At 40.0% G+C, this 27,488-nt stretch overlaps 1 protein-coding gene across 2 annotated transcripts; it reads right to left on the bottom strand.

Moving 5' to 3' along the window:
* Positions 1-2,279: 2,279 nt before the first annotated feature.
* LOC128689490 (techylectin-5A-like) lies at positions 2,280-25,176 on the bottom strand. 2 transcript variants are annotated; one of them, XM_070086495.1, is made up of 9 exons: positions 25,108-25,176; positions 10,738-10,848; positions 10,460-10,590; positions 9,114-9,170; positions 8,444-8,515; positions 7,962-8,128; positions 7,672-7,798; positions 5,439-5,545; positions 2,280-3,283 (listed from the first exon to the last, which is right to left on the bottom strand). In XM_070086495.1, the coding sequence occupies exons 2-9, from the start codon at positions 10,825-10,827 to the stop codon at positions 3,039-3,041; spliced, it is 996 nt and encodes a 331-aa protein (XP_069942596.1). In that variant the 5' UTR covers positions 10,828-10,848; positions 25,108-25,176; the 3' UTR covers positions 2,280-3,038. The 2 variants fall into 2 exon arrangements, with proteins under 2 accessions (XP_069942596.1, XP_053633822.1); XM_053777847.2 differs by having other exon boundaries at positions 2,894-3,283; positions 10,460-10,587.
* Positions 25,177-27,488: the final 2,312 nt, after the last annotated feature.

Genomic DNA, 27,488 nt, shown 5'->3' with positions numbered 1-27,488 from the left:
CCACCTCAGCACCCACAATTTAAGGTAAGAAATACTATTATTTCTGTTGCAGTTATTGTCTTAAGCAGTAAAAACAACATAATACATCAAGACATTGAATTACAATGGAGGTCTAAAAATAATTGTTTGAGGGGGAAGCTCGCATCCTGAATTTTTGCTCGTATCCAGAAACAAAAAATCGACCAAGCAACTGCTCGTATCCTGGAGCACTCATAAGCCGAGGTTACACTGTATATTCATCTAGCATCTAACTTTTCAATTTTCCCTTTGAGGTTCCGATAGTTCGTGTCTATTCTTCCCCACTGCCGTGCGCGAAAGTTCAAATACCTACAGTTACTTCTCACTACCTTTTTCTTAACCACTTCTGGTCTCATTCTCATGCTGTTGCAGTTTACACTGATGGTTTTAAATCTTCTGACAGTATCAGGTTTGCAGCAGTGTTCCTGCACAGTGTTCTGTGAGGTCATGTATTAGACTCAGTTAGCATTTTCATAGCTGAACTGTATGCATCTCTCTTAGCTATTGTCCTCAGTGCGTCCAAGCCTACCTCAACATTTGTGGTAGTCTTGGATTCCTCTAGTACTTTGGAAGCTATCAAAAAAAATTAATTCGCCTCATCCCCTAGTTGTTCGTATACAACTTTGGTTGCACCGCATTTCTAGGAAAACAAAGAAATCGTTCTCTGCTGGGTCCCTGGTCATGTTAATGTTCAGGGAAACGAGCAGGCGGACTCTGCTGCGCAGTCAGTGGTCTATGTCCTTACAATTTCATACAGAAGTATTCCATTCTTAGATTATTTTGCTGTAATCTCTAGCCACCTGCACGGCCGTTGACAACAACGCTGGTCTGAACTGATTCACGACAAATTACGCTCTATCAGGCCGGGTTGAGGATCCTAATCTTATCATCAATGTCGTGGTTCGGAGAATACGCTTTCCAATCTTCACATTGGGCACACGTCTTACTCATGGGTATCTCATGGAGAGGCGCCCAGTTCCACTTTGTGCGAATTGTTAGGCTCCAATTTCAGTTTGCCACATTCTATTGGACTGTCTTTTCTATCAGCCAGCACGCAGATTTTACCTCCGACGTTGTCACCGCTCTAACACCCTTTATCTTCCCTCCTCGCTGACGGACTCACCTTTGACTCAGACTCCCTCTTTAACTTTTTGATAGCAACCGATTTATTACACAGCCTTTCATTATACTTCCTTTAGCACTCCTCACAGCCCTTACAAACTCTTCCTCTGTTATACTCTCCGCCCTGCTAATTTCAGATCAATTATATTAAAACGTGTGCACACCTTATCCTGCAGAGCTGTATGACTCTTGCAGGTTTAGCGCCTAGTTTTTATAATAATAATAAAACTAATAATTAAATAAGATAAATGTTCTTTAAATGGAAACATTATTCTGTATGACCCTGGTAGGATTAGATTTTCTTTTTTATTATAAAAATAATTATACGAATTATAATGCCTAAGTTCATTTGAGAGGTCCTTTTTTTTCTTTTTTTGAGAAAAGGACATTTGATTTACATTTTGCTGATGAGTCGCTGTGTCATTTGAAATTACAATGGGATCAAAATGATGGTCCATTAGGGAATATATTCTCAAGTTTTTCAAGATATTTATCATTGCCATTTTCCAAAGCAAAATAAATTTTTAAGATGTGGCAGTTTCCAGTTGGTGCAGAAATTTCTGTCATTTTTATCTTTTCTCTTTCAAAAGAATTATTTAGAACCTTTGAAGATAATTTGATGTGTAAAATAATTAATCTCAGTTGTTTTTACTGAAACATTCAGAACTGACAATGGGAACTGGCAGGTGTCTTTTCATTTAACTTTTTGAAATCCATTATTTGGTGTTAGGCAAAATCTTTCTTCTTAAGAGGAACCATTGATTTAGTCAGGGGAAAATTAATATGCTAGAATCATTTATCAACAAGCATATATCGTGCTGGTTCCTGAGAACGAGATAAACTTTGTGGAGAAATGTAAATTAACCAGTTCTTCGTTCTAGGGAAATTCTCTTAAAGATTAGATAATCCATCATCTGGTGAAGAAGACAAACTACCCAGCTCGTCAGTACTGTGTATGACTACATTCACTCTTCTGTATAAGAGCGAGGTGTGTAGTATGACTACATTCACTCTTCTGTATAAGAGCGAGGTGTGTAGTATGACTATATTCACTCTGTTTTATAAGAATGATTTCTTCAGTACTTTTATGGCATTGTTCACTCTATTGTATAAGAGTAATGGGAATTAAAACAATAAGAATGATGCAATAAATTGTATTTAGTAAAACACTAAAATCAGACATACAACTACAGTAAATTTAATATATATTTATTGTATAAATAATAGTAAGAAAGTTTTTTATTTTTCTACCAAAGTCAGCCGCGGGTTGTGTGGTGTCTGGCAGGTTATATTTCTTGTTCTAATTGACTCTTTCACGAGTTAAAATTTTTTTACGCATTTTTGGTTTGCACCGAAGTAGTTGTTTAGATGTTTGCTACTTGTGAGTTATCACAGAATGAGACAAGTAGAATACGGTACGGTGGTACTGGTGTTTGTGCCTCACACTCTCATACTTGTGCCTCACACTATCATACTTGTGCCTCACACTTGTGCCTCAAACTCTTACACTCGTGCCTCACACTTTATCTTGTGGTCGTATGCCACACTATGGCTTGTGGTTGCCATTCTGCGTCACATTATTGCTCGTGGTGGTGCGTCGCGTTGTTGCTCGTGATGGTGCGTCACATTGGTGCTCGTGGTGGTGCATCTCACTGTTGCTTGTGGTCGTGCGTGATGCGTCACACTGTCTTGTGGCAGTGTGTCACACTATTAACCATGATCGAGTAGCAGACCGTCGTGCATATTGGTAACTGTGTCTCACTGTCGCTTCTGGTTACGCGTCACATTGTTGGTCTTGGTTATGCGTTACACTGTCATTCATAGTTGCAATTATGTCATATTGTTGCTAGTGTCGTACATCAAAATGTAATTCACTATGTCACAGTGTGGCTCGTGCATCACAACAACTCTCGTGAATCATCATTATTATTGTGACAGCCGCCACAGTTCTTGGAGTTGAGGTAGACAGTTTTGAAAGCATTGTCGCAGACGGTGGGTCTGATCTTCACCTGCACCTTGGTGACCACGGAGGTGGTGGAATAGCATGTGTAGTTGAGGCCCTGGTTGTAGGGTGACGTTGGGTTACCGTAGCGGCAGCCGCTGTTGTGCCACCAGCCGCCACCTCTAACTGCTGCACAGTTTCCTGTGGATAAGATAATGACGAAGACGTAAGAGTCTTGCATAATTTCTCTCTCAATGAAGAAAATTAAACTTGATCATTCGGAAGGGATCTCAGTGCTGGATCTGACATGTTATCTGGGGATATAATAATAAATCTCTTATTAATGCTGAAGTGGAAGCATACATCTCAAACTCTTTTAGATCTCCCTTGTCCACCTCTAAATTATGCTTTCATAAGTCATATTTCCTTGTGGTTTAATAGTGGTATAATGCATTAAGAGTGATGGGGGAAAAAGATGCCTTATATTCGTAACCATACTCTACATATTTCTCTCATAAATAATGCAGAGTCCACTTTTCGTACATCTAAGAACATTTATAAAGAACAGTGGTCATCTATCATTCTTCACATCCATAACTTACCCTTCGGTCTTTTGCAAAAAAAAAAAAAAAAAAAAAAAAAAAAAAAAAAAAAAAAACAATCCCTACCAATTTTCTTTCCCTTCCTTGTCTAAATTCAAATGTCTTTAAAGTTGCTTTATACGCCGATGTTGATGGAATGTTCTTAAGATCCTGCGTATTAACTCCTCTGTTCCTTTATTGCTTATCCATTAAGATCATTCCTTCTGCAGTGATTCACTCTGTCTCTGAGAAAGGCGATTAAGTCAGTTGAATTACTATTACTTATATCATCTCAGAACTACTTCGGTTATTGGAGAGCAATGAGTAGTAATGTTCTTTGATCATTAGAATGAATATTGTGAAGTCAGTTCTTGTAGTGTTGTTTCTTACTTCAGATTTAGGTCAACTTGGCCTCCAGATTATGGTGAATCTTTCGTCATAACTCTGGACATCTGTAAGACTTTTAACTCCCATCATCCATTAACACTTTGTTGTATGTTAGCTAATTGTCAGCTTCCTTCATAAGACCCATTTCTGTTATTTTACAAGGTTAAAACCTTTACTCTCTCTACCCGTAAAGTATTATGTTTCCTATTTCATCCTTATTATTCGTAAATATTTCCACAATATATCCAATGCTCTCCAAACTCAAGCACTCGATTACACTTTGTTCTTTCTCTGATCTGCTGCAGTAAATTAAATTTCTGTCGTTTACAAGATTTACTTTTAAAATTCTTACTGCAAATTATAATCGTCTATCAGTACCTGGGATACTTCTCATTTTTATTGAAAACCCTCATATTTCGGCATTTATAAAATTTATTTCCTAGTTCTGTCCTCAGAAGGCTTCACTACAGGTTCAGATACTCTTGATTTGTCCACAAGAGGCTTCACTACAGGTTCAGATACTCTTGATCTGTCCATAGGAGGCTTCACTACAGGTTCAGATACTCTTGATCTGTCCACAGGAGGCTTCACTACAGGTTCAGATACTCTTGATCTGTCCACAGGAGGCTTCACTACAGGTTCAGATACTTTTGATCTCCTGTTCTCAAGTGACTTAATTCAGGTTCACATACCCTTGATCTCCAGTCATCATAAGGCATTTCTACAAGTACGGATACTTTGGATATCCAGTCCTCCAGACGTCTACGTGCAGTTATATTATGATCAATAGCTGGGGCTTTTTTGTGATATTAAAGAGCAGGCATTTTTGTTTTCCCTATTCTACCAAATTGTCAGCGAAGAGTCCATAATCAAGAGAATAGTAACAACCAGGAGTATTAAAAGTGTTCAGGAAATTTTTTACCGTGAATGAATTTGTTGTAAAGATTTCAGGCAAAAATTTATCTTGACCAATTTAATCCTTTTGAATTTTAGATTGTATTTCACTGGTCTCAGCCTATTGGATGTATAATAATGAATGTATTATTGCTCATTATTTTAAAATGTCTGCTTATCTACTTATAATATTCATTAAACGAGATTTTTAGCAGAATAATTTTAATGTAAATAAAGTTTATACATTTAGCAATTCTGTAAATTCATAAATGTTGAAAGATGACTAAGTGAATGATCAGTTTTTTACTGATCATTCTTATATCATACGGGTTTTTACATTTTATATTTTTGCAATTTTTTTACAAGATGATAGCTAGAATAATACAGTTGTATTAAGTTACAGTGTGAATGGATGGTTCTTATTTGTCATTCATGACACGTTCATCTTTTTCCTAAATTTCAAGGAAACCAAATAGTTCAATTGACCAACTTACCAGTGTTAATGTCGCCATAATTGTCGTAAGTAGTGAAGACGCTGTTAAGACTGAAGCAGTTGCTGGACGCTGTCCCAGACACGGGCCCCTGGACACTCGCCCTGTATCTGTGGTGATGAACCAAACACTACTGTAACAGTCAACTCTTATTTACACTGACGAATAATTTACCTCTGTTCCACAATAGCTAGTACTGAAACTAGCAGCTCAGTGCGTTATACATCGAACCAAACACCCGGTATGGTACAGTAGATAAGGTCTGTCGTATTAGTGACTTCCCATTGGTACAAACACTCCCGTCCCCAAGTTGTTTACCTCTGTTACAGTAAAATGACTATATCTTTGATCAAACTGCTGACCAACATAAAGACAATCACTTACATGATGTTTACAGTTTCCTGTATTAATTAAACATATACAGTCTCTGCATATGCACATAGCAATACATGGTAATAGGCATCCAAGAAGGGCACTTTAAGTGGCCCGAATTTGATTTCTCCATCAAATTATTTTCATTCATAACTTAAGAAAGCCTCATCAGACAGGATTCAAATTTTCAAGGTTGCTGTACTGTAGCTAGGAAAATTTGTTAGCACTTATTGGCCTTCTAGTGAATGTTACATACACACCTTCCTGATTTTGTGGTCGTGAGATTACTGATCATCTTCACACTTAGAACACAAGTGTATCCTGCTTAGAATAATGTTTATGTTCTTACTGAAAGGTTTAACTTCATATTTCTCAATTTTATCTAATTATAGGAATATTCCACTTTAGAACGATTTAAATCTTGTAGATGAAAATTGCTTATTTTCTTACAATAATAAACTTGAAATCGTTGCATTTTGAGCAATAACTGAAGAGTGTCCCATCTAATATACTTTAATTTGCCAATTTTAGTATAATTGTTTTTCATTCTATAACTGGGGAATAATTTTTCTGAGTGACTTCAAACCCCATAAAATGTTGTACTTTAAAATTATATTTTTTTATATTGTTATTGAGTTGCAACGGGACCATTTTTATAGTTTTATTGAAGAATTTGTCTAAATTAAAAAAAAATTCAAACTAAATTTTCTGGACTACATAATGTGATTGGCATCAACGTTCAGTGTTGGACTAAGTGCAAGCATTGCAATGATATTGAATTAGGCAAGTGCCGATTTGCAACATATTACATAAATTCCTCAGCTGTTCTTATTTAGCTCATATCTCACCGTCCTTACTATACCTTTGTTGTACTCTCCTCCCTCGCTAGTCTACCCTAGTCCCTAGCACGCCCTAGCACGCCCTAGCACGCCCTACCCTGCAGTGCTGTTTTCTTCCTGATACAGTCTTCTTTTCCGAAGTTTTCGTTTATAACTTTAGAACGCCTCATCATATCGGCTTCAAACTCTCAACTCTCCTACTTAGGTGAGGGTTGGAACTATTATTGTAGTGTGTAAGGTGCAAGTTTTTTTTCAGTTTTAATACTGTATATTTTTTCTGTAAAACAACTTAAGTATAACTTCAGGTATACTTAAGTGTACGTCCAAATCGTTAAGTTACTAATATTGTTAATAAACTTGCAATTCTTAGTCTATGCAGTAATACGCGTTAATGCAACTTCTGGTCAGCTTCAAACTTCAAGCTCTTGTGTGTTTTTTAAAAGGAACTTTTGCATTGTTTTTGGGATGTGTAAGTTTAAATTTCTTAAATTTATTGAATAAAATAGTTTGCAGGCAATAAATAAGGAATGATTTTTCTAATAGACTTCAAACCCTAAACAGTCGTTCATCATGTTTAGATATTTAACAGTGTAAGAAATTTATTCTGCACTCTGAACTATTCCTTTTTATTTCACTGAGTAGCCTAGGGGCTAGTTTTATGTCATTTGACGATGCCTTTCTTAGACCCGCTGTGACAGTTATCATGCAGTTCAACAAGGGACACAATCCAGCAGTTACATTGTATCTTGTAGATGAGAACACATAATACAAGAACGAAGTGACCTGTAGTTCATTACAACAATGATTCTCAACTGAAACAACCAGATTCATTTCCTGAGCAGAGAGGAACATATGAACAAGTCTCTCTACACCTGCTACCCCTGTTAGCCTAGTGCTAAATAGGTGTTCGAATGGTAACGACGCTGTGGGTCACATCAAGTGAAGGGTGGGAGGGGGTGGTGGTAGCATATCATAGATAGTATTGCATCTCAGTGATAACTCGTGCTATTGACTTTCCATCTCACCTGTTTGCTTCGTTGGCAACTTTGACAATGGAGTAAGTGTAGTATTGAGAAATCCCAGTCTTGTATTCGAGGTCCAGACGAATTGCGTACTCTCGGCTGGCGATCAGTTTGTACAGAGCTTCGTTACCTACAATGTGAATAATAACCCTTTAATATTGCTCAGTTCTACACAGTAAGTACTTTTAAACACGTTTTGACCGACAAAAAATGTACTTGCTATTTAATGTAAAAATGGTCTCTTATTTATTAAAACATTCACACTAGATATAAAAGTGTAAATAGAAGCGTACCTAGCCAATATTCCCTACTGGGGTCACCGAAGCCATCCTTGTACTCAGCCCACGTGCGGTTGAAGTTCACTTGTCTAGATTGGTTCTGACGCTTCAAGAACACAGTCCAACCACCTCCATCTGTCTCCATGTCACACCATACCCGCACGGGCCCGTTGCATGTGCACCTGTTGTAGTGATACACTCGTAATTGTCACCACATGCACCTGTGGTAGTTACTGAACAGACTCAGGTAGTGAGACGACTTTCAACAAGTAGGTGATAAAGAATTAACTTTTACAAAGAGCTGTGACTGCTGTGTCTTGAAGCAGGATCATCCCTATGATCAAGACCCGTATCAGAAGACTTTTGTCTTGTCTCATGACGAATATAAACAACAAAACACTACTGGTGTTTGTATGGTTGCTAACAAGTAACCTACCTTCAGTAGGTTAGTTAACGGTTCCTACTAAAGAAAGTAAGAGTCCGGTCTGGCTACTCACGTGAAGGGGTAGATCTCGTATATTCCGCTGGTGGTGGATCCCCCAATCAAGTGGTCAGCACAGTCCCTAGGCCTGAAAAACAACGTACTGCAGTACACCAGTACACAACAACATCATTCATTTTCATTACGTGGTCCAAGACACACTGGTCATGTAAACGACATACACGAATGATGTATAGTATGTTAGTCACGAAGCCAGGTGAAAGGCAGGGCGTCCCTTGCGGCAGCCTGTCAACTGTTAATGTGATGTGTATGCGGCACTAGTCAAATCGTTGCCCCTCCCTCCTCGCCGACAGGTGTACTACAAAGGTATCCTCGACACCACTGTCACATATGATGGCTCTACCATAAGTGTCAACACATCTGCTAAACGCCTGCATTTAATGTCTCTTTGTGTCTTATTATGCTGTTTCAAAAAGTAAATGTCAAGTGCAAGAGCTTGGTTTTCCTCGAGCTTTTTTAAAAGCTAAAGGTAACAATGAGAAAACATTTTTGTTAATTTACGTCTTATGACGGGTAATTCATTAGTAAATTAAATGGTAAATTATCTTCAAATACTTAAATACATATTCACAGTACGTGCAAAATGGCAAGCATCACACAGTGCATCTCGACAAAGGAGAAAAAACAGAGAATCCAGGTGGATTAAAGTGTTTCAGTGTACTAACCGCCCAGCTGAGTTCACTGGCTTGTGTCTGGAGGTATTATCCGCCTCTTGTCTGTTCCTGGGGAGAAAAAACTGTTGATAACAATGAGAGGAATCACTTCTCTCTTGACTTACAGATTCTCGGAACGATAAAATGAATCTTGAAATCGTTATCGTCCAACTCATTAGTGATTTTCTTAGTCGGATTGAAAGCTCATCGATTACACAAGGGCTTTTACCTAATGTTAAATTTAAATGAGTCTTTAATCACTAAAACAATAGTTAGAGAAAACTGTCAGAAACAATTGTCAACTGTTCTCTCACTGAGAGAAATAATGTCTACTATTCTCTCACTGAGAGAAATAATGTCAACTATTTTCTCACTAAGAGAAATATCACTTCTCTCACTGAGAGAAATAACCTCACTCATTCTCGCCTCAGAAGTATTAACGTCAAATTTATCACGTTTCCTAGCCAACCTCGGCCACCTTGATGTCAACCCTATTACGGCTTGTTTTTATTTGTGGTTAAATATATGTTTTTGTATGTCCAATTACCTTAATCTAACTTAAAGAAAATGCTAACTGTGAAAAATTAGGAAACGTGAAATGGTTGACGATGATTTAAACTTCAATAACTGACGTTTTAAAATAAGAATGTGATGTACTGATAGTCATCCAGTAGTAACAGCCTTGTTGATCAGACCCTGATCCACCATGAGGCCTGGTCTCAGACCGAGTCGGGGGGGCGTTGACCCCCGAAACCCTCTCCAGGTAAACTCTAGGTACTGGAACAGCGTTTTGCTCTACACACAGCTAAATGTTGTCCCATTAAAAGCTTATTCTGCAGCGAGTGTCTTTAATTCGTAACTTAGAATAGGGGTAGCCAGATTTAACAAGACGTAATGTTCTTTTCCCAATGTTCTTTTAGTGTCCAGTTCACATGAGCTGCCAACCAACATTCACTGATGATAGATAATCTTAGAGCCTTTGACCCTGGACTTTGACCCTGGACTTTGACCCTGGACTTTGACCCTGGACTTTGAGAGTGTAAATGTGACACACTGAACTAAACATGCCCTCAAACTTATTACAACTTGTTATTTATTGTTTAATGGTTTGTAAATACAAGAATGATACACATAAATATTGCTAACAAAAACTGAGGCAATAATATAAAAAAATAATATTTTTTTGTAATAGCTGTCGCATGTTTATCATTTAATGTGTTGTAATGTAAGGTTTCTCTTGTTACGTCAGAATAATGTTAGACTTTGATCTACGCCCTGAAAGAAAATGAAACGTAATCTGGTCCTCTTAAAATTTTACAACAATAAGAGAGACAGACGGGATACACAAAAGTTCTTACAGGTTGAGAAAAGAATCATCCAGATTTTGCTGAGCCAGTTCTTCGTCTTCCCTTTGTAAGAGAAGCTGATGCTTATCCAGTAGGTCGTCCTCCTGCAGGGGATAGTCATCCATGGCTAGTTTCCCATCCTGCTGGTAAATTTAATAGATTTCAGTCAGAATTATTGATGGTTATCTAGTGCATTCCTAATGTAACACAACTAAATTAACGATGATGAAAATGCAAATATTTTTTTTCATTACAGAGTTGTACAGAATCACTGCACTAAGTGCACTTACTATCGGTGCCTCCCTTTGCAAGTTGTGCAACTTGGTGGCGCTTGTGGCTGTCAACACGCCCACACACAAACACGTCCACAATGCTCTCATCTTGCTCTCCTCACACTCGCCCTAGAAACAAACCGAAGATTTTTTATTATATATTTAGACCATTTTAAGTGTGTGTTTTTTTTTCATTTTATCATCTGGTTAGTTTCTGCGTTGCCAAAGTTTTGAGATTATATATATATATATATATATATATATATATATATATATATATATATATATATATATATATATATATATATATATATATATATATATAAGGTGGGCTAGGTGTCGACCTAGGGAAGGTTGGAGGGAGGGGGTAAAGGAGGTTTTGTGTGCGAGGGGCTTGGACTTCCAGCAAGCATGCGTGAGCGTATTAGATACGAGCGAATGCAGACAAATGATTTTTAAGACTTGACGTGCTGTTGGAGTGCGAGCAAGGTAAAATTTATAAAGGGATTCAGGGAAACCGTCAGGCCGGACATGAGTCCTGGAGGTGGGAAATACAATGCCGGCACTCTGTTGCCGTTTTATAACTGTAGTGTAAGCGTACCTCTGGCAAGACAGTGATGGAGTGAATGATGAAAGTTTTTCTTTTTTCGGGCCACCCTGCCTTGGTGGGAAACGGCCGATATGATTATATATATATATATATATATATATATATATATATATATATATATATATATATATATATATATATATATATTAAAAACACAATAGGAAGTAGAACATCGTTAATAATATGCCCGAGCCTACATTTCAAATACTTCATCCAGCTCCACAGTGGTGAAAGTGGAAGCTGTCCGCTCTGTGGTGAGTTTTTCACCCAGCTCTCTGAAGAACTTTAGAGGACACTTGCTCCATGTTCCAAGAGTCTCCGAACCTACTGGGATGAAGCTATAGCAAGGGGGCAGGTCTACATATTTGTGGGTCTTCTGGGTCTCCCTGTAACTAACGGCTCTGCCCCCTCCGGCTTCAGAGTATGGCAAGTAGGTATCCGCCAACGTGGTGGCAGAGGTGTAGTCCCAGGCAATTTGCTTACTATCCTTCTAGGATAGCATAGTGACTCCATCGGGAAGCTTTTTACTTCCGTTTTTTGATTCACCTCATCTTTCATAGACCCATCTGCTGACACGTCCACTTCTAAATATCAAAGTAAATTCACCTCCTCCATACTCTCTCCCTCCAATCTGATATCTAATATTTCGTCACCTAATTTTTATGTTATCCTCATCACCTTACTTTTTCCTTTATTCACTTTTAATTTTCTTCTTTTACACACCCTATCAAATTCATCCACCAACCTCTGTAACTTCTCTTTAGAATCTCCCAGAAGTACAGCAAAAAGCAACTGTGACAACTCCCACTCTGTGATATATTCTTTATCTTTTAACCACACTCCTCTTGCCAACACCCGAGCATTCACTTCTCTTACAACCCCATCTATAAATACGTTGAAACAACCATGGAGACATCACACATCCTTGTTTAAGGCCTACTCTCACTGCGAAATAATCTCCCAGTCTCCTTCATACTCTAACTTGATCCTCACTATCCTCGTAAAAACTCTTCACTGTTTTCAGTAACCTACCTCCTATTTCATACATTTGCAGCTTTTGCCACATTGCTTCCTTATCCACCCTGTCATACGCCTTTTCCAAATCGCACTCTCTTAACCTCTCTTTTTCTCTCCATATACTCCTCCGTGCTGTGTGCTTGGTTCTTGTAGGATCGCTTGCTCCGTGGTAAGGACTTCCGTACATTGTGCTGTCTCTGGAGACGGCACAAGGTTCGTAGGGTTGAGTCCTGGCCTGCCGCAGTTTGGTAAATGATTTAAAATCACTTGTTTCGTGATTTCATTGATATATATATATATATATATATATATATATATATATATATATATATATATATATATATATATATATATATATATAATGTTGTGCCGAATAGGTAAACATAACATAAGAACATAAGAAAGGAGGAACGCTGCAGGAGGCCTGCTGGCCCATACTAGGCAGGTCCTTTACAATTCATCCCACTAACAAAACATTTGCCCAACCCAATTTTCAATGCCACCCAAGAAATAAGCTCTGATGTGAAAGTCCCACTCAAATCCAACCCCTCCCACTCATGTACTTATCCAACCTAGATTTGAAATTACCCAAAGTCCCAGCCTCAATAACCCAACTAGGTAGACTGTTCCACTCATCAACTACCCTATTTCCAAACCAATACTTTCCTATGTCCTTTCTAAATCTAAACTTATCTAATTTAAATCCATTACTGCGGGTTCTCTCTTGGAGAGACATCCTCAAGACCTTATTAATATCCCCTTTATTAATACCTATCTTCCACTTATACACTTCGATCAGGTCTCCCCTCATTCTTCGCCTAACAAGTGAATGTAACTTAAGAGTCTTCAATCTTTCTTCATAAGGAAGATTTCTAATGCTATGTATTAATTTAGTCATCCTACGCTGAATGTTTTCTAACGAATTTATGTCCATTTTGTAATACGGAGACCAGAACTGAGCTGCATAATCTAGGTGAGGCCTTACTAATGATGTATAAAACTGCAGTATGACCTCTGGACTTCTGTTGCTTACACTTCTTGATATTAATCCCAGTAATCTATTTGCCTTATTACGTACGCTTAGGCATTGCTGTCTTGGTTTAAGGTTGCTGCTCACCATAACCCCCAAGTCCTTTTCGCAATCTGTATGGCTAAGTTCTACATCATTTAACTTATAAGTACTAGGGTTATGGGCACTCCCGAGCTTCAGAACCTTGCATTTATCTACATTGAACTGCATCTGCCACTTTTCTGACCAAGAATAGAGTTTGTTTAAATCCTCCTGAAGTTCCATAACATCTACGTTTGAATCAATTATCCTACCTATCTTTGTGTCATCGGCGAATTTGCTCATATCACTAGTAATTCCCTCATCAAGATCATTGATATATATTATAAACAACAACGGGCCCAAGACTGATCCCTGTGGAACGCCACTTGTTACAGATCCCCACTCGGACTTAACCCCATTTATGGACACTCCCTGCTTCCTGTCAGTGAGCCATGACTCGATCCACGAGAGCACTTTTCCCCCAATGCCATGAGCTGCCACTTTCTTTAACAGTCTATGGTGCGGAACTCTATCAAAAGCCTTACTAAAATCTAAGTAAATAATATCAAATTCTTTATTGTGGTCAACAGCCTCAAAAGCTTTACTGAAGAAAGTTAATAAATTAGTTAGACAAGACCGGCCTCTTGTGAATCCATGCTGGGTATCATTAATCAAGCTATGCTTATCGAGATGGCTTCTTATAATCTCAGCTATAATTGACTCTAGTAATTTGCCTACAATTGAGGTCAGGCTTATTGGGCGGTAATTTGACGGTAACGACTTGTCCCCTGTTTTAAAAATAGGAATTACATTAGCCATCTTCCACATATCAGACACTACACCTGTTTGAAGAGATAAATTAAAAATATTAGTTAATGGTTCACAGAGTTCCATTTTGCATTCCTTAAGAACCCTTGAAAAAACCTCATCAGGGCCCGGCGACTTATTTTGCTTCAGTCTGTCTATCTGCTTCACAACCATCTCACTAGTGACTGTGATGTTACATAATTTATCTTCTAGCCCACTGTAAAAATTAATTACTGTAATATTGTTAGTGTCTTCCTGTGTAAAAACTGAGAGAAAATAATTATTTAAAATCAAGCACACTTAATTCTCTTTGTCAGTAAGGTGCCCATAGTTATTTTTAAGGGGACCTATCTTATCTCTAACTTTTGTTCTATAGACCTGGAAAAAACTTTTTGGGTTAGTTTTAGAATCCCTAGCAACTTTAATTTCATAGTCCCTTTTAGCTTTTCTTATCCCCTTTTTAATGTCCCTCTTAATGTCAATATACTGATTCATAAGATGACCCTCACCTCTTTTGATACGCCTATAAATTCCTTTCTTATGCCCTAGTAGATATTTGAGCCTATTATTCATCCATTTTGGGTCATTTCTATTTGATCTAATTTCTTTATATGGGATAAACGCTCTTTGAGCAGCATGTATAGTGTTCAGAAAACTGTCATATTGATAGCTCTCTTCGTTACCCCAGTCATCAGATGATAAGTGTTCTCTAAGCCCATCGTAATCTGCTAAGCGAAAATCTGGGACTGTTACTGAGTTATCGCTGCTATCGTACTTCCATTCAATGCTAAATGTAATTGATTTGTGGTCGCTAGCACCCAGTTCCTCTGAAATTTCTAAATTATTAACAAGGGATTCATTGTTTGCCATAACTAAGTCAAGCAGGTTATTTCCCCTTGTAGGTTCTGTCACAAACTGCTTCAAAAAACAATCCTGAAATACTTCTAAGAAGTCGTATGATTCTAAATTCCCAGCCAAGAAATTCCAATCAACATGACTAAAGTTAAAGTCTCCTAGAATTACTACATTATCGTGCCTTGTGGCCTTAACAATTTCCTCCCATAGTAGTCTCCCTTGGTCCCTATCTAAGTTTGGGGGACGGTATATCACTCCTAAAATCAGTTTTTCATGCCCCTCTGAAAATTCTATCCAAACAGACTCTGTATGTGTTACTTCAGACTTAATACCCGTTTTTATGCAACAGTTCAAGCGATCTCGGACATACAATGCCACCCCACTCCCCTTCCCAATACTTCTATCTTCTTGGAACAATTTAAAACCCTGAATATGACATTCCGCAGGCATGTCCCGACTTTTTGAATTAAACCACGTCTCAGTTAAGGCAAATACATCAATGTTACCTGCACTAGCAACTAATCTCAACTCGTCCATCTTATTCCTAGCACTACGGCAATTAGCATAATAAACATTGAAAGACTCTCCTTTCTCTTTACCCTTGCTGCTCATTTCTATTTTTCTACTAAACCTATTATTGTCCTTATCACCCAAGGTCCCTGGCTTTTCAATATCTACCTCGTTCTTATTATTACTAGTTTCCCTAGAACTCGTAATATTACTACACTGGGACTTCACTGTTTTCCTGCCAAAACCCATACCACTAACTACTCCTAGTTTAAAGTCCTAACTGATCCCTCCACTGCAGTTGCCAGTGCTCCCACCCCACACCTAGATAAGTGAACCCCATCCCTCGCATACATGTCATTTCTGCCATAGAAGAGGTCCCAGTTGCCAATGAATGTTACCGCATTTTCCTTACAGTATTTGTCCAGCCAGCAATTGACACCAATTGCCCTGGACAACCATTTATTTCCAACTCCCCTCCTTGGCAAAATACCACATATGAGAGGGTTCCCACCCTTCCTCCTAATTATCTCTATTGCTGACCTATACCTGCTAATCAGGTCTTCACTCCTACGTCTGCCAACATCGTTGCCTCCAGCACTGAGACAGATAATAGGATTGCTCCCATTACCTCTCATGATGTCATCCAGACAGCTAACAATATCCTCCATCCCAGCCCCAGGAAAGCAAACTCTCTGTCTCCTACTCCTGTCCTTCAAGCAGAACGCCCTATCCATATACCTAACTTGGCTATCCCCAACAACAACAATATTCCTACCTTCCTTGGTGTCGTTCGTCGTGACGTTCCCGGTAGTCGACTCACATTCGTCGGGTAGCACTGAGAATGTATTAGATGTTTCCACAACAGTTTCCACGGCAGTCTCTTTCTTCTTCATCGTTTCTACCTTTCCATTCGTCTTCTTGATCGTCAACTTCTTTCCCTGCTGTCCAGCCACTGACCAGTTTCCCTTCTTGACCTGAGGACTCAAAACAGGAGGACTACTACGAATCTTTTTGTTTTCCTCGGTCAGTCGCCGAATTTCCATATTCGTCATCCTCAATTCTTCCTTAAGCTGTTGGTAAAGTTGCTCGATGGAGGGCATCTTGCTTCCATTCTAGAGAGCGCGCAAACAGGTCTTCACAGAGCCAAGTACACGTCAACACTGCGCAAAAGCCAACTCAATCATTTAAAATTAAGTCCTTTCTAAAATTTTCTCTTATACGTTTAAACATGCATTTTTTCATTTATGTTTACGTTAAAATTAATAATTTTGTACCAAAGGAATCTTAGAAAACTTACCTAACCTTATTACAGCAAGCGCAATTTAGTTTAGCCTAATCCAACTAAATATCTTTTAGATAAGTTTGCAATAATTTAATAATAAGCATAATGAAATATATTATTTTTCGTTAAGTTCAGAATGATTTTTGCGAAATTATTGCAAACGTAAATTTTCGCTTGCCTTATTCGGCAAGAAGACCGTTGCTATTTAATCGAATATCGCAAGTTTTACCTATTCGGCATCATGCACACGCACACACACACACACACACACACACACACACACACACACACACACACACACACACACACAGGGGGGTGGAGGAGTGGCATTGCTGATCAAAAATCGCTGGAATTTTGATGAGCTGGAGAGAGGAGACAGCGGAGAAGAAAGTGATTACATAGCGGGAACGCTTCACTCTGGAGGTCCCAAGGTGGTGATAGCAGTGATGTATAACCCACCACAGAACAGCAGGAGGCCAAGGCAAGAGTACGACGAGAGCACTAGAGCGATGGTTGACACACTGGCTAGAGTGGCCAGAAGAGCTCATGCGTGCAGGGCAAAGCTCCTGATCATGGGTGACTTTAACCACAAGGAGATCGATTGGGAGAACTTGGACCTGCATGGGGGCCAAGATACATGGAGGGCTAAGATGATGGAGGTGGTACTGGAAAACTTCATGTACCAACACGTAAGGGACACTACAAGAGAGAGAGGAGAGGATGAACCAGCAAGGCTAGACTTAGTATTCACCTTGAGTAGTGCAGATATTGAGGACATCACATATGAAAGACCCCTTGGGGCCAGTGACCATGTGGTTTTAAGCTTCGAATACACAGTAGAGCTACAAGTGGAGGGAGAAGCAGGAAGGCCAGGACGAATGAAGCCAAACTACAAGAAAGGGGACTACACAGGAATGAGGAACTTCCTGAACGGGGTTCAGTGGGACAGAGAATTGGCAGGGAAGCAAGTTATTGAGAAGATGGAATATGTAGCAACAAAATGCAAGGAGGCTGAGGAGAGGTTTGTACCCAAGGGTAACAGGAATAATGAAAAAGCCAGGATGAGCCCATGGTTTACCCAAAGGTGCAGGGAGGCAAAAACCAAGTGTGCTAGGGAATGGAAGAAATATAGCAGGCAAAGGACCCAGGAGAATAAGGAGAGCAGTCGTAGAGCCAGAAACGAATATGCACAGATAAGAAGGGAGGCCCAACGTCAATATGAAAACGACATAGCAGCAAAAGCCAAATCTGACCCGAAGCTGTTATACAGCCACATCAGGAAGAAAACAACCGTTAAGGACCAGGTAATCAGGCTAAGGAAGGAAGGAGGTGAGACAACAAAAAATGACCGTGAAGTATGTGAGGAACTCAACAAGAGATTCAAAGAAGTGTTCACAGAGGAGACAGAAGGGGCTCCAGAAAGACGGAGAGGTGGGGTACACCACCATGTGCTGGACACAGTACACACAACCGAGGAAGAAGTGAAGAGGCTTCTGAGTGAGCTAGATACCTCAAAGGCAATGGGGCCAGATAACATCTCTTCATAGGTCCTGAGAGAGGGAGCAGAGGCGCTATGTGTACCCCTAACAACAATATTCAATACATCTATCGAAACAGGGAGATTGCCTGAGGCATGGAAGACAGCAAATGTGGTCCCAATCTTTAAAAAAGGAGACAGACATGAAGCATTAAACTACAGACCAGTGTCACTGACATGTATAGCATGCAAAATCATGGAAAAGATTGTCAGGAGAAGAATGGTGGAACATCTAGAAAGGAATGATCTCATCACCAGCAGCCAACATGGTTTCAGAGATGGGAAATCCTGTGTCACAAACCTACTGGAGTTCTATGACATGGTGACAGCAGTAAGACAAGAGAGAGAGGGGTGGGTGGATTGCATTTTCTTGGACTGCAAGAAGGCTTTTGACACAGTACCACACAAGAGATTAGTGCAAAAACTGGAGGACCAAGCAGGGATAACAGGGAAGGCACTGCAATGGATCAGGGAATACTTGTCAGGAAGACAGCAGCGAGTCATGGTACGTGGCGAGGTGTCAGAGTGGGCACCTGTGACCAGCGGGGTCCCACAGGGGTCAGTCCTAGGACCAGTGCTGTTTCTAGTATTTGTGAACGACATGACGGAAGGAATAGACTCTGAGGTGTCCCTGTTTGCAGATGACGTGAAGTTGATGAGAAGAATTCACTCGATCGAAGACCAGGCAGAACTACAAAGGGATCTGGACAGGCTGCAGACCTGGTCCAGCAATTGGCTCCTGGAGTTCAATCCCACCAAGTGCAAAGTCATGAAGATTGGGGAAGGGCAAAGAAGACCGCAGACGGAGTACAGTCTAGGGGGCCAGAGACTACAAACCTCACTCAAGGAAAAAGATCTTGGGGTGAGTATAACACCAGGCACATCTACTGAAGCGCACATCAGTCAAATAACTGCTGCAGCATATGGGCGCCTAGCAAACCTCAGAACAGCATTCCGACATCTTAATAAGGAATCGTTCAGGACCCTGTACACCGTGTACGTTAGGCCCATATTGGAGTATGCGGCACCAGTTTGGAACCCACACCTAGCCAAGCACGTAAAGAAACTAGAGAAAGTGCAAAGGTTTGCAACAAGACTAGTCCCAGAGCTAAGAGGTATGTCCTATGAGGAGAGGTTAAGGGAAATCAACCTGACGACACTGGAGGACAGGAGAGATAGGGGGGACAAAAAAATACTGAGAGGAATTGACAAGGTGGACAAAGACAGGATGTTCCAGAGATTGGACACAGTAACAAGGGGACACAGTTGGAAGTTGAAGACACAGATGAATCACAGGGATGTTAGGAAGTATTTCTTCAGCCACAGAGTAGTCAGTAAGTGGAATAGTTTGGGAAGCGATGTAGTGGAGGCAGGATCCATACATAGCTTTAAGCAGAGGTATGATAAAGCTCACGGTTCAGAGAGAGTGACCTAGTAGCGATCAGTGAAGAGGCGGGGCCAGGAGCTCGGACTCGACCCCCGCAACCTCAACTAGGTGAGTACAACTAGGTGAGTACACACACGCACACACGCACACACACGCACACACACGCACACACGCACACACACGCACACACGCACACACACGCACACACGCGCACACACGCACACATACATTGTATATATATATATATATATATATATATATATATATATATATATATATATATATATATATATATATATATAATGTATTTTTGTATGCATCCATATACAAATGTATAATTTTGCATATGTATTTGTATGAATATCGTTTTGTGTATCCATTGTATGCATGAATACATGTGTATATACGTTCTTGTCTGTATGTATATAATATGTATATGTATACATGTATGAACTGGTGTATATAAGTATATGAGTATGTTTGCATGAATGTCTGTATATATGTGTATGTATATTTGCATTTGTATATTTGCGAGTTATGAAATGCAAAAATCTAAATGGTTTGCAACAGATTAGAATCGTTCTTCTTTATTCATTGAAAGGAATTCAGTTCCATGATTTATTTAAAAAAATAGTTAATAAGGACTTCTGCAGCCTAATAAGACAAAATATGCTTCCCGGAAAGCACACCAGCACTAAAGTATAAAATCAATCAGAATAGGCTTTCTCCAGTTATCACTCGGATCCCAAAAAGAATAAAAAGGTCACAGTAGCCTGGCTGAACAATCTGCCAAAAACAGACACAAAAACAGACTTGGGACCCAAGTATTGCCATGAGGTTTTTCTCTGGTGTGAATTGTCGGAGAACAAATTCCCAGGATTCCAGGTTTCTCAACGTTTGAACCCAAGCAGCAGAGGGTTTTGGAACTTAATAGAATCATTCCGGTATGCTGGAAATGGTTTCTAAAACTTTGGTGATGGGACTACTGCATATAACAAATGTTCCAAGAATCTGACTCTAGTTACTGTATACTTGCATTAGAAATTTGAAGCCGATCGTTTTCCGATTGAAGCCGATTGTTTTCCATCTTTCAGGGGTACCTGAAGTATGGAAAACAAAGAAATACTTCCAGATCGTCAGACGAATCACGTACAGACAGTTAAAGACCAAAATTAAGTAGATGAAAGTAACGAAGCTCAAAACTTGAAGCTTTCATACCTGTATAAAAATAAATGCCTTAATACAATCTTTTCACACACACACACACACACACACACACACACACACACACTAGTAGCGACCAGTGAAGAGGCGGGGCCAGGAGCTTGGACTCGACCCCTGAAACCTCAACTAGGTGAGTACACACACACACACACAGGCAGGCAGGAATTGTACAGAAAGTACTACAATGGATCAAAAAATACCTCAAAGGAAGGAAACAATGAGTGTTGGTAGGTGATGAAGTGTCAGAGTGGGTGCATGTGTCGAGTGGGGTTCCACAAGTGTGAGTTCTAGGTCCAGTATATGAGAATGGTATGACGGAGGGAATAGATTCAGAGGTGTCCCTGTTCGCTGATGATATAAAACTAATGAGAATACAAGCGCCCCCGCGGCCCGGTCTGTGACCAGGCCTCCTTAGGTCAGTGTCCCAGGATGCGACCCACACCGGTCGACTAACACCCAGGTACCCATTTTACTGATGGGGAACATAGACAACAGGTGGAAAGAAACACGTCCAATGTTTCTACTCTGGCTGGGAATCGAACCCAGGCCCTCACCGTGTGAAGCGAGAGCGTTAACCACCAGGCCACCAGGGGTTTAACCCTACCAAGTGCAGAGTCACGTAGCTTGGATAAGGACAAAGAAGACCGCAGACGGGGTACAGGTTAGGGGGTCAAAGGCTTCAAACCTCACTTAAGGAAAAGGGACTTGGGATGAGCATTATACCGAGCACGTCCCCTGAGGCACACATCAGCCAAATAACAGCTGCCTAGCAAACCTGAGAATAGCCTTTCGACATCTCAGTAAGGAGTCAATCACGGCACTGTACACCGTGCACGTCAGACCCATATTGAAGTATGCAGCACCAGTATGGAATCCACTCCTGGTCAAACACATCAAGAAATTGGAGATAATGCAAAAGTTTCCAACAAGACTAATCCCGCCCCTCAAGAAAGATTCCTTGACGCTGGTGAGGGGCTCTTGATCAAGGGAACTGGATATGTGCTACAGTTCCCTGAATTGAGCGTGAATGCCTTCCATTACCCCCCCCCCCACATTCGCTGTATAATTCTACGGGTTTAGCACTTCCCCCCTTGAGTATAATAACATATGGAGAGGTTAAGGGAACTCAACCTGATGAAATTAGTGGATAAGAAGGATAGTGGAGATATGACAACAACAAATAAAATGCTGAGAGGAATTGACAAGGTGGACAGGGCTAGAACGTTTCAGAAATGGGACACAGGAACAAGGGGACACAACTGGAAGTTGAAAACTCACATAAGTCATTGTGACGTTAAGTCAATATTTCTTCAGCCTTAGACTTGTCAGGAAGTGGAACAATCTGTAGAGAGAAGTAGTGGAGGCAGGATCCATACATAGCTTTAACATGAGGTATGATAAAGTTCTTGGAGTGGGCGGGAAGTGACGTAGTAGCGACTAACGAAGAAGCGGGGCCAGGATCTGTGACTCAGCCCCTTCAACCACATACAGGCGAGTACATATAGGTGAGCACAGGAGCTAAGATTCGACCTCTGCAGCCACAAATTGGTGAGTATATACACACACACATTCAGTCGACCTCCTCTCTAACCAGTTTTGAAAATGTCTACCCCCTTAAAAATTCAAAATTACTCTTTAATGACTATTTCTGACATATAGGTGAGTAAAAACAGGAAGAGCGTCTGTCTGGCGGTCAGTAGACGGAGGATCAAGTCTCCACCATGTTTTGCCGTGAATGATCCATTTGGGTTTAGCGCTTAGCATTAATTTTAAAAAAGTTACCATTTCTGTACTTGAATAACAATTTAATGGCTTTCTGTGACCGTCATCAAGAGAATGAGTATGCTGCTTCTGGCGGCTTCATGGAACATGCCACTCTTGAGCATCAGAATATTATGATCATTAGTAAACAACAGGAATCATCTCCTGTGGAAGACAGACTCGAAAAAAAATTCTTGTATATTTCAACGTCTACCTGAGGTTCTCATCAGCCGAATACAAAGTTAAAAAAGAGAGTATTTTATAAAGTGGGAGGTCAATAAACATCAGTGGTTGGTGGTCCGTGTAGGAGGGATGTAGCATAGCTGGAATTTCATAGGTCAGTGTGGCACGGAGCCTCTTGGGGACCTGTGTCAGTTCCATGGTGCAGGAATTTCTAATTAAGCCCGGAGCTGAGATGTACCTTAATGCAGACTTAATTATCATATCATGTTTCAACATCTGAAATCTTGAAGTTGAGTTTGGTTGATTAGTGCAACTTGTAGTGTTTTCCTTTGTGTTAGAAGAGTGCGGAACTTTCTTGAGAAAATCAGAGTGGTGGTTTGTATTCTGTTACCCTACTGTCTCAATTACTGCTCTGTCCCGTGTGAACTAACACTTGCTACAGTTTTTGTGGTGACAGGATTCTTGCAGTTATTAGAGAACCTTCCACAGGATTCTTGTAGTTATTAGAGAACCTTTCACAGGATTTTTGCAGTTACTAGAGAACCTTCCACAGGATTCTTGCAGTTATTAGAGAACTTTCTGCTAATTTTATTCTGAGAAGTGAAGTGATACATTGGATTTTTCTAGATACTGCGATCCCCAGATGAAATGGAATTACTAGCTTAGTTGGTCGAAGTCTTAACTTGTTCATCTGTGTCAACCTTCAGGTATTTCTTATTATATTTACTGAGCTCCAGTTCGATAAACTAATGTTGGTATCCCAACTTAAAGAACTGTTCCCAGGTGGTTTCTTTCTCTTAGTCAAATAATAATAATAAATCTTTATTTATTACAAGTACATATACAAGGTATACAGGCCTAGCTGACATCATTGACATACTACTATATAGAAAGCCTCTTACGCAGAACGTTTCGGGCAAATTAGGTCAGTTTTGTCCCGGGATGCGACCCACACCAGTCGACTAGCACCCTGGTACCCATTTTCCTGATGGTTGAACATGGACAACCGGTGTAAGGAAACACGTCCAATGTTTCCACCCCTTAGCCGGGAATCGAACCCGAACCCTAGACGTGTGAAGCGAGAGCTTTTGCCACCAGGCCACGGGGCACCGTGGGGCTGCAGGAGGGGCTGCATATTTTCACCGCTCTTAAGAGAATAAAAACAATTTTTCTTAATTTTAGACGAGAGGTGACTAAAGAAATGTATATAATGTGTCGTGTGTGTGTGTGTGTGTGTGTGTGTGTGTGTGTGTGTGTGTGTGTGTGTGTGTGTGTGTGTGCGTGTGTGTGTGTGTGTGTGTTGGTTTCCTATGGACGGTGAGAAGGCATCTCAGTTTTTAGGAATATCTGTAAGAAAGGTATTTCACTTACCTGCTCTTACTCAATTTTTAAATTTATTTGAGGGGGACCAAATGATTTAGTATTAAAAAAAATACACTATTTCTTGTCCCCTGTTGTAAATTCGTCATATTTGAAGTTATAGCAAATTGTATTTCAAGGTCTGACCTCGAATGATTGTTTCCCGAGAAGCTCCCGGTACAAGTTTGACAACACTGGGGTCACCCCCAGTGTCTCTGTCCTACTGTATCCAGTTTTCTGTCAGAGTTTTCATCAGTTAATTTTAATAAAAAAAAGTGAAAGAAATTCTCATAAAAATCTGAAAAATCGACCTTTTTTTTACCAAATTTTTACTAATTTTAACAAAAATGTGTGGTAGAATGATGTATTATTACTTTTTTTATTTATAAAAAGTACTAAATTTTCAAATAATTTAAAAGTGTTGCAAGGTTTCACTAACATGTTCTTGCATCACTAACATGTTGTATCACTAACATGTATCACTAACATGTTCTTGTATCCAGCAGCAACAAGAAGCGTTGAAACCTAAGCCAGCTACGATTTTTTCTCATTTCTGTTTTTCTTGGGTTTTGGGTGAATCCGGGCCTCAGTAGCAGCTGTGACTACATTATGAATCACATGTACAGCGGCCTTTAATAAATATTTGCAATTAAAATCAATTACTAGACGACATTACTGGCGCTGTAAGGCTTCCCTGATCTAGCTTTTTCCCCTGAAAAAGCATGTTGTGAACCAGTACATACAGATTATTGGGATTAGAAAAAACGAATGAGGGTCAGTTGTGAGAGTCATCCGCAAAGCTTACCTGAAGTGTCTTCCTCGAGGGACTCTGGGTGTGAACGCTGGCAAGTTACCCTCTTGACTGACAGTGACATTGACAGATTGCTCTTATATAGCCCAGCTGTCTCTAATTAAATGAGTGAAACTGTTTGGTGATCGCATCGGGAGTGTGGATCATGAAAAGAACTTCATCAGTACTACTTGAAAAAGTATTTTGAATATAAATGGTTTTTATTCATGGACCAGGCAATAAAATACATTATTTTGTTCGTAAAGTGACCTTTTACGACGGTATAAATCTGTAAAACCTTCTCCCCTAGAAAAGGGTCCCTTGATGTGACGACGGAGTTTTTTTATTCGAGGAATCAGAGCTCTTATTTCATTCCTCAGATGAAATCTAACCTCTCCAACCTTTACTCTGCCCATTTGGCCTCATTAGTGTGAAAATTTTCCCCTTTGTGAAATAGGACTATAAGCCCTTTTCTAATGTACCTAGAGTGGGGGTCTTGTTACTAGACACCATGGATGATGAACCATCTTAGGGCATGTAAAGTGACTCTCCGTTGAGACATCCGGAAGCCATCTGAGAGTGTCTCTGATGTCAGAAGTGTTACCAAACATTCCCCGTGGTTCCAGGAATGGCAGCTGAATACAACTCATAATTTTCAATCCAGTTCACCATAGCCATTATTAGCTGTACCGTTAGATTGTACAATTAGAGATCTTAAGTAATCAGGTGTTTGTTGCTATGCTTAGGCTCCGGAGATGCAACCCTGAAGATGCGTACCATATAAGCTTAAAGGTAATTACCAGCGAACAACAGCACTGCGTGTCGCAGGTGAAGTGACCATGGTTCCAGGTGGATATGTGGTTCTCAGAGCTGCCCCCATTTTTTTTTACCATAGGATAAACGAGAAAATGACTCATTCTTCTGAATCCCAAATGGCTACGACTCCCTTTACATACACCGACATGAACATGGATACTCCTCACAATCCAGATTCGTTTTCAGGCTAGTCAGCTAGTCAGACGACAGAATGGCCTACGGCCATCTTCCAAAATATCTATACCAAAAACTTGTGATCCTGTATGGCAACTAACATAACTAACTCTTAAGGCAACCCACCACTTGGAAACCTTTTCCACTTGACCTCCATGAACCAAGACATCTCTTTCCACACATTAAACAAGGAGAGATGTGTATCATTGAAATGAATACTGCCATCCTGGCTGAGAAGCTGTTGCACCTACAAGCTACTAGCAGTATTGCAGTTAGGACACACGTACACTCTTTCTCATCTCAAGGTACGAGGTCATTGTTATCCCAGACACATTCCAAAGAGTGCGAAGAATATTCCCCTGACATCCAAGTACATCTTGAACTCTCACATCTTCCAATCGTCCTGAAGAAGATACCCAAGTAACAAAGCTAAATTAGCGTTCCATTGCCATGAACTTTCCTACCTCATATAACACAGCAGATCATTTGGCAGTGTGAGAAGTGAATACTACAACAATGCTGAGAGTGGTGAGCCTATGGCAGCCTAGAAAAGTTTTGTGGATCACAATAATTCTCGCTATGTGGAGTAGTAGTTCATAACAATCGTCTTGCTCTTCATCTTGCATTAGTTGCACTGAAACACGCTCCTCATATTTTCGTTGATACCAAGTTTACCCATGAGAAAGTGAGATACAATAGAGAAACAAGGCTTATCATACAATCAAGCTGTGACTCATGTAGGCAGCCGAAGAAAGATACCTTGTAACTCCAGAGACACTCGACCCTCCAACACCGAGTGACGCCCCACTTCTCACCACCGATTTACTTACATCTACCTCCTCTGTTACTTTCACTACATCCTGAAATTCGCAGCCATTACTGCAGTATTTACACCACAACCTTTAAGACCTAAAATGCTCCACACTCCGAGAAGTCTGCTGTGTCACCATTCCGAAAAGTATTTCTTCCTTGAACGGACAATCCTTGACTTCGATTTCTGCACCTAGAAGCGTCATAGAAATACATGTACTCTGTCCACTCCTCTCCTGCCCGCAGATGTACCGAGTCAGTCTTACCTTTGAAAACCTGTAAATCCCTTAAGAAACGAGATTCCCCATGGTTCCCTCTTCCCTTTGCTGCCATCAATGTATATACTTTATCTCTTCTTTTCTCCTTCATCTTCCACATCACACTGTCCCCAGCAGGCAGATCCAGAAATAAACCTTATTACAGCTAACAGTAAACAAGGAAAACTCCACAAGGCAATCATCCAAAGCATAATTTCCCGAACATATCACACAAACTACTTTCCCACTCAGGTAGTATTTCTTAATGATATTACGCATTTTCAAATTTTTATTGGTATTTAACTTAATCACAATACAGCCAGTGTCTTCTTAAACAAG

This window comes from Cherax quadricarinatus, chromosome 18 (genome assembly GCF_038502225.1).
Source record: "Cherax quadricarinatus isolate ZL_2023a chromosome 18, ASM3850222v1, whole genome shotgun sequence".
Classification (NCBI taxonomy): Eukaryota; Metazoa; Arthropoda; class Malacostraca; order Decapoda; family Parastacidae; genus Cherax; species Cherax quadricarinatus.
Note: the sequence above shows the minus strand (reverse complement) of the source record. Positions and strands in the feature narration are given on the sequence as shown.

Coding starts and splice junctions, on each gene's coding strand:
- LOC128689490 (XM_070086495.1), bottom strand. CDS start 10,827: ATGAGAGCATTGTGGACGTGTTTGTGTGTGGGCGTGTTGACAGCCACA. Junction 8,516..9,113: donor CCAGTGAACTCAGCTGGGCG/GTTAGTACACTG, acceptor GTTGTTTTTCAG/GCCTAGGGACTGTGCTGACC. Junction 7,799..7,961: donor CAGTAGGGAATATTGGCTAG/GTACGCTTCTAT, acceptor TTCACATTGTAG/GTAACGAAGCTCTGTACAAA.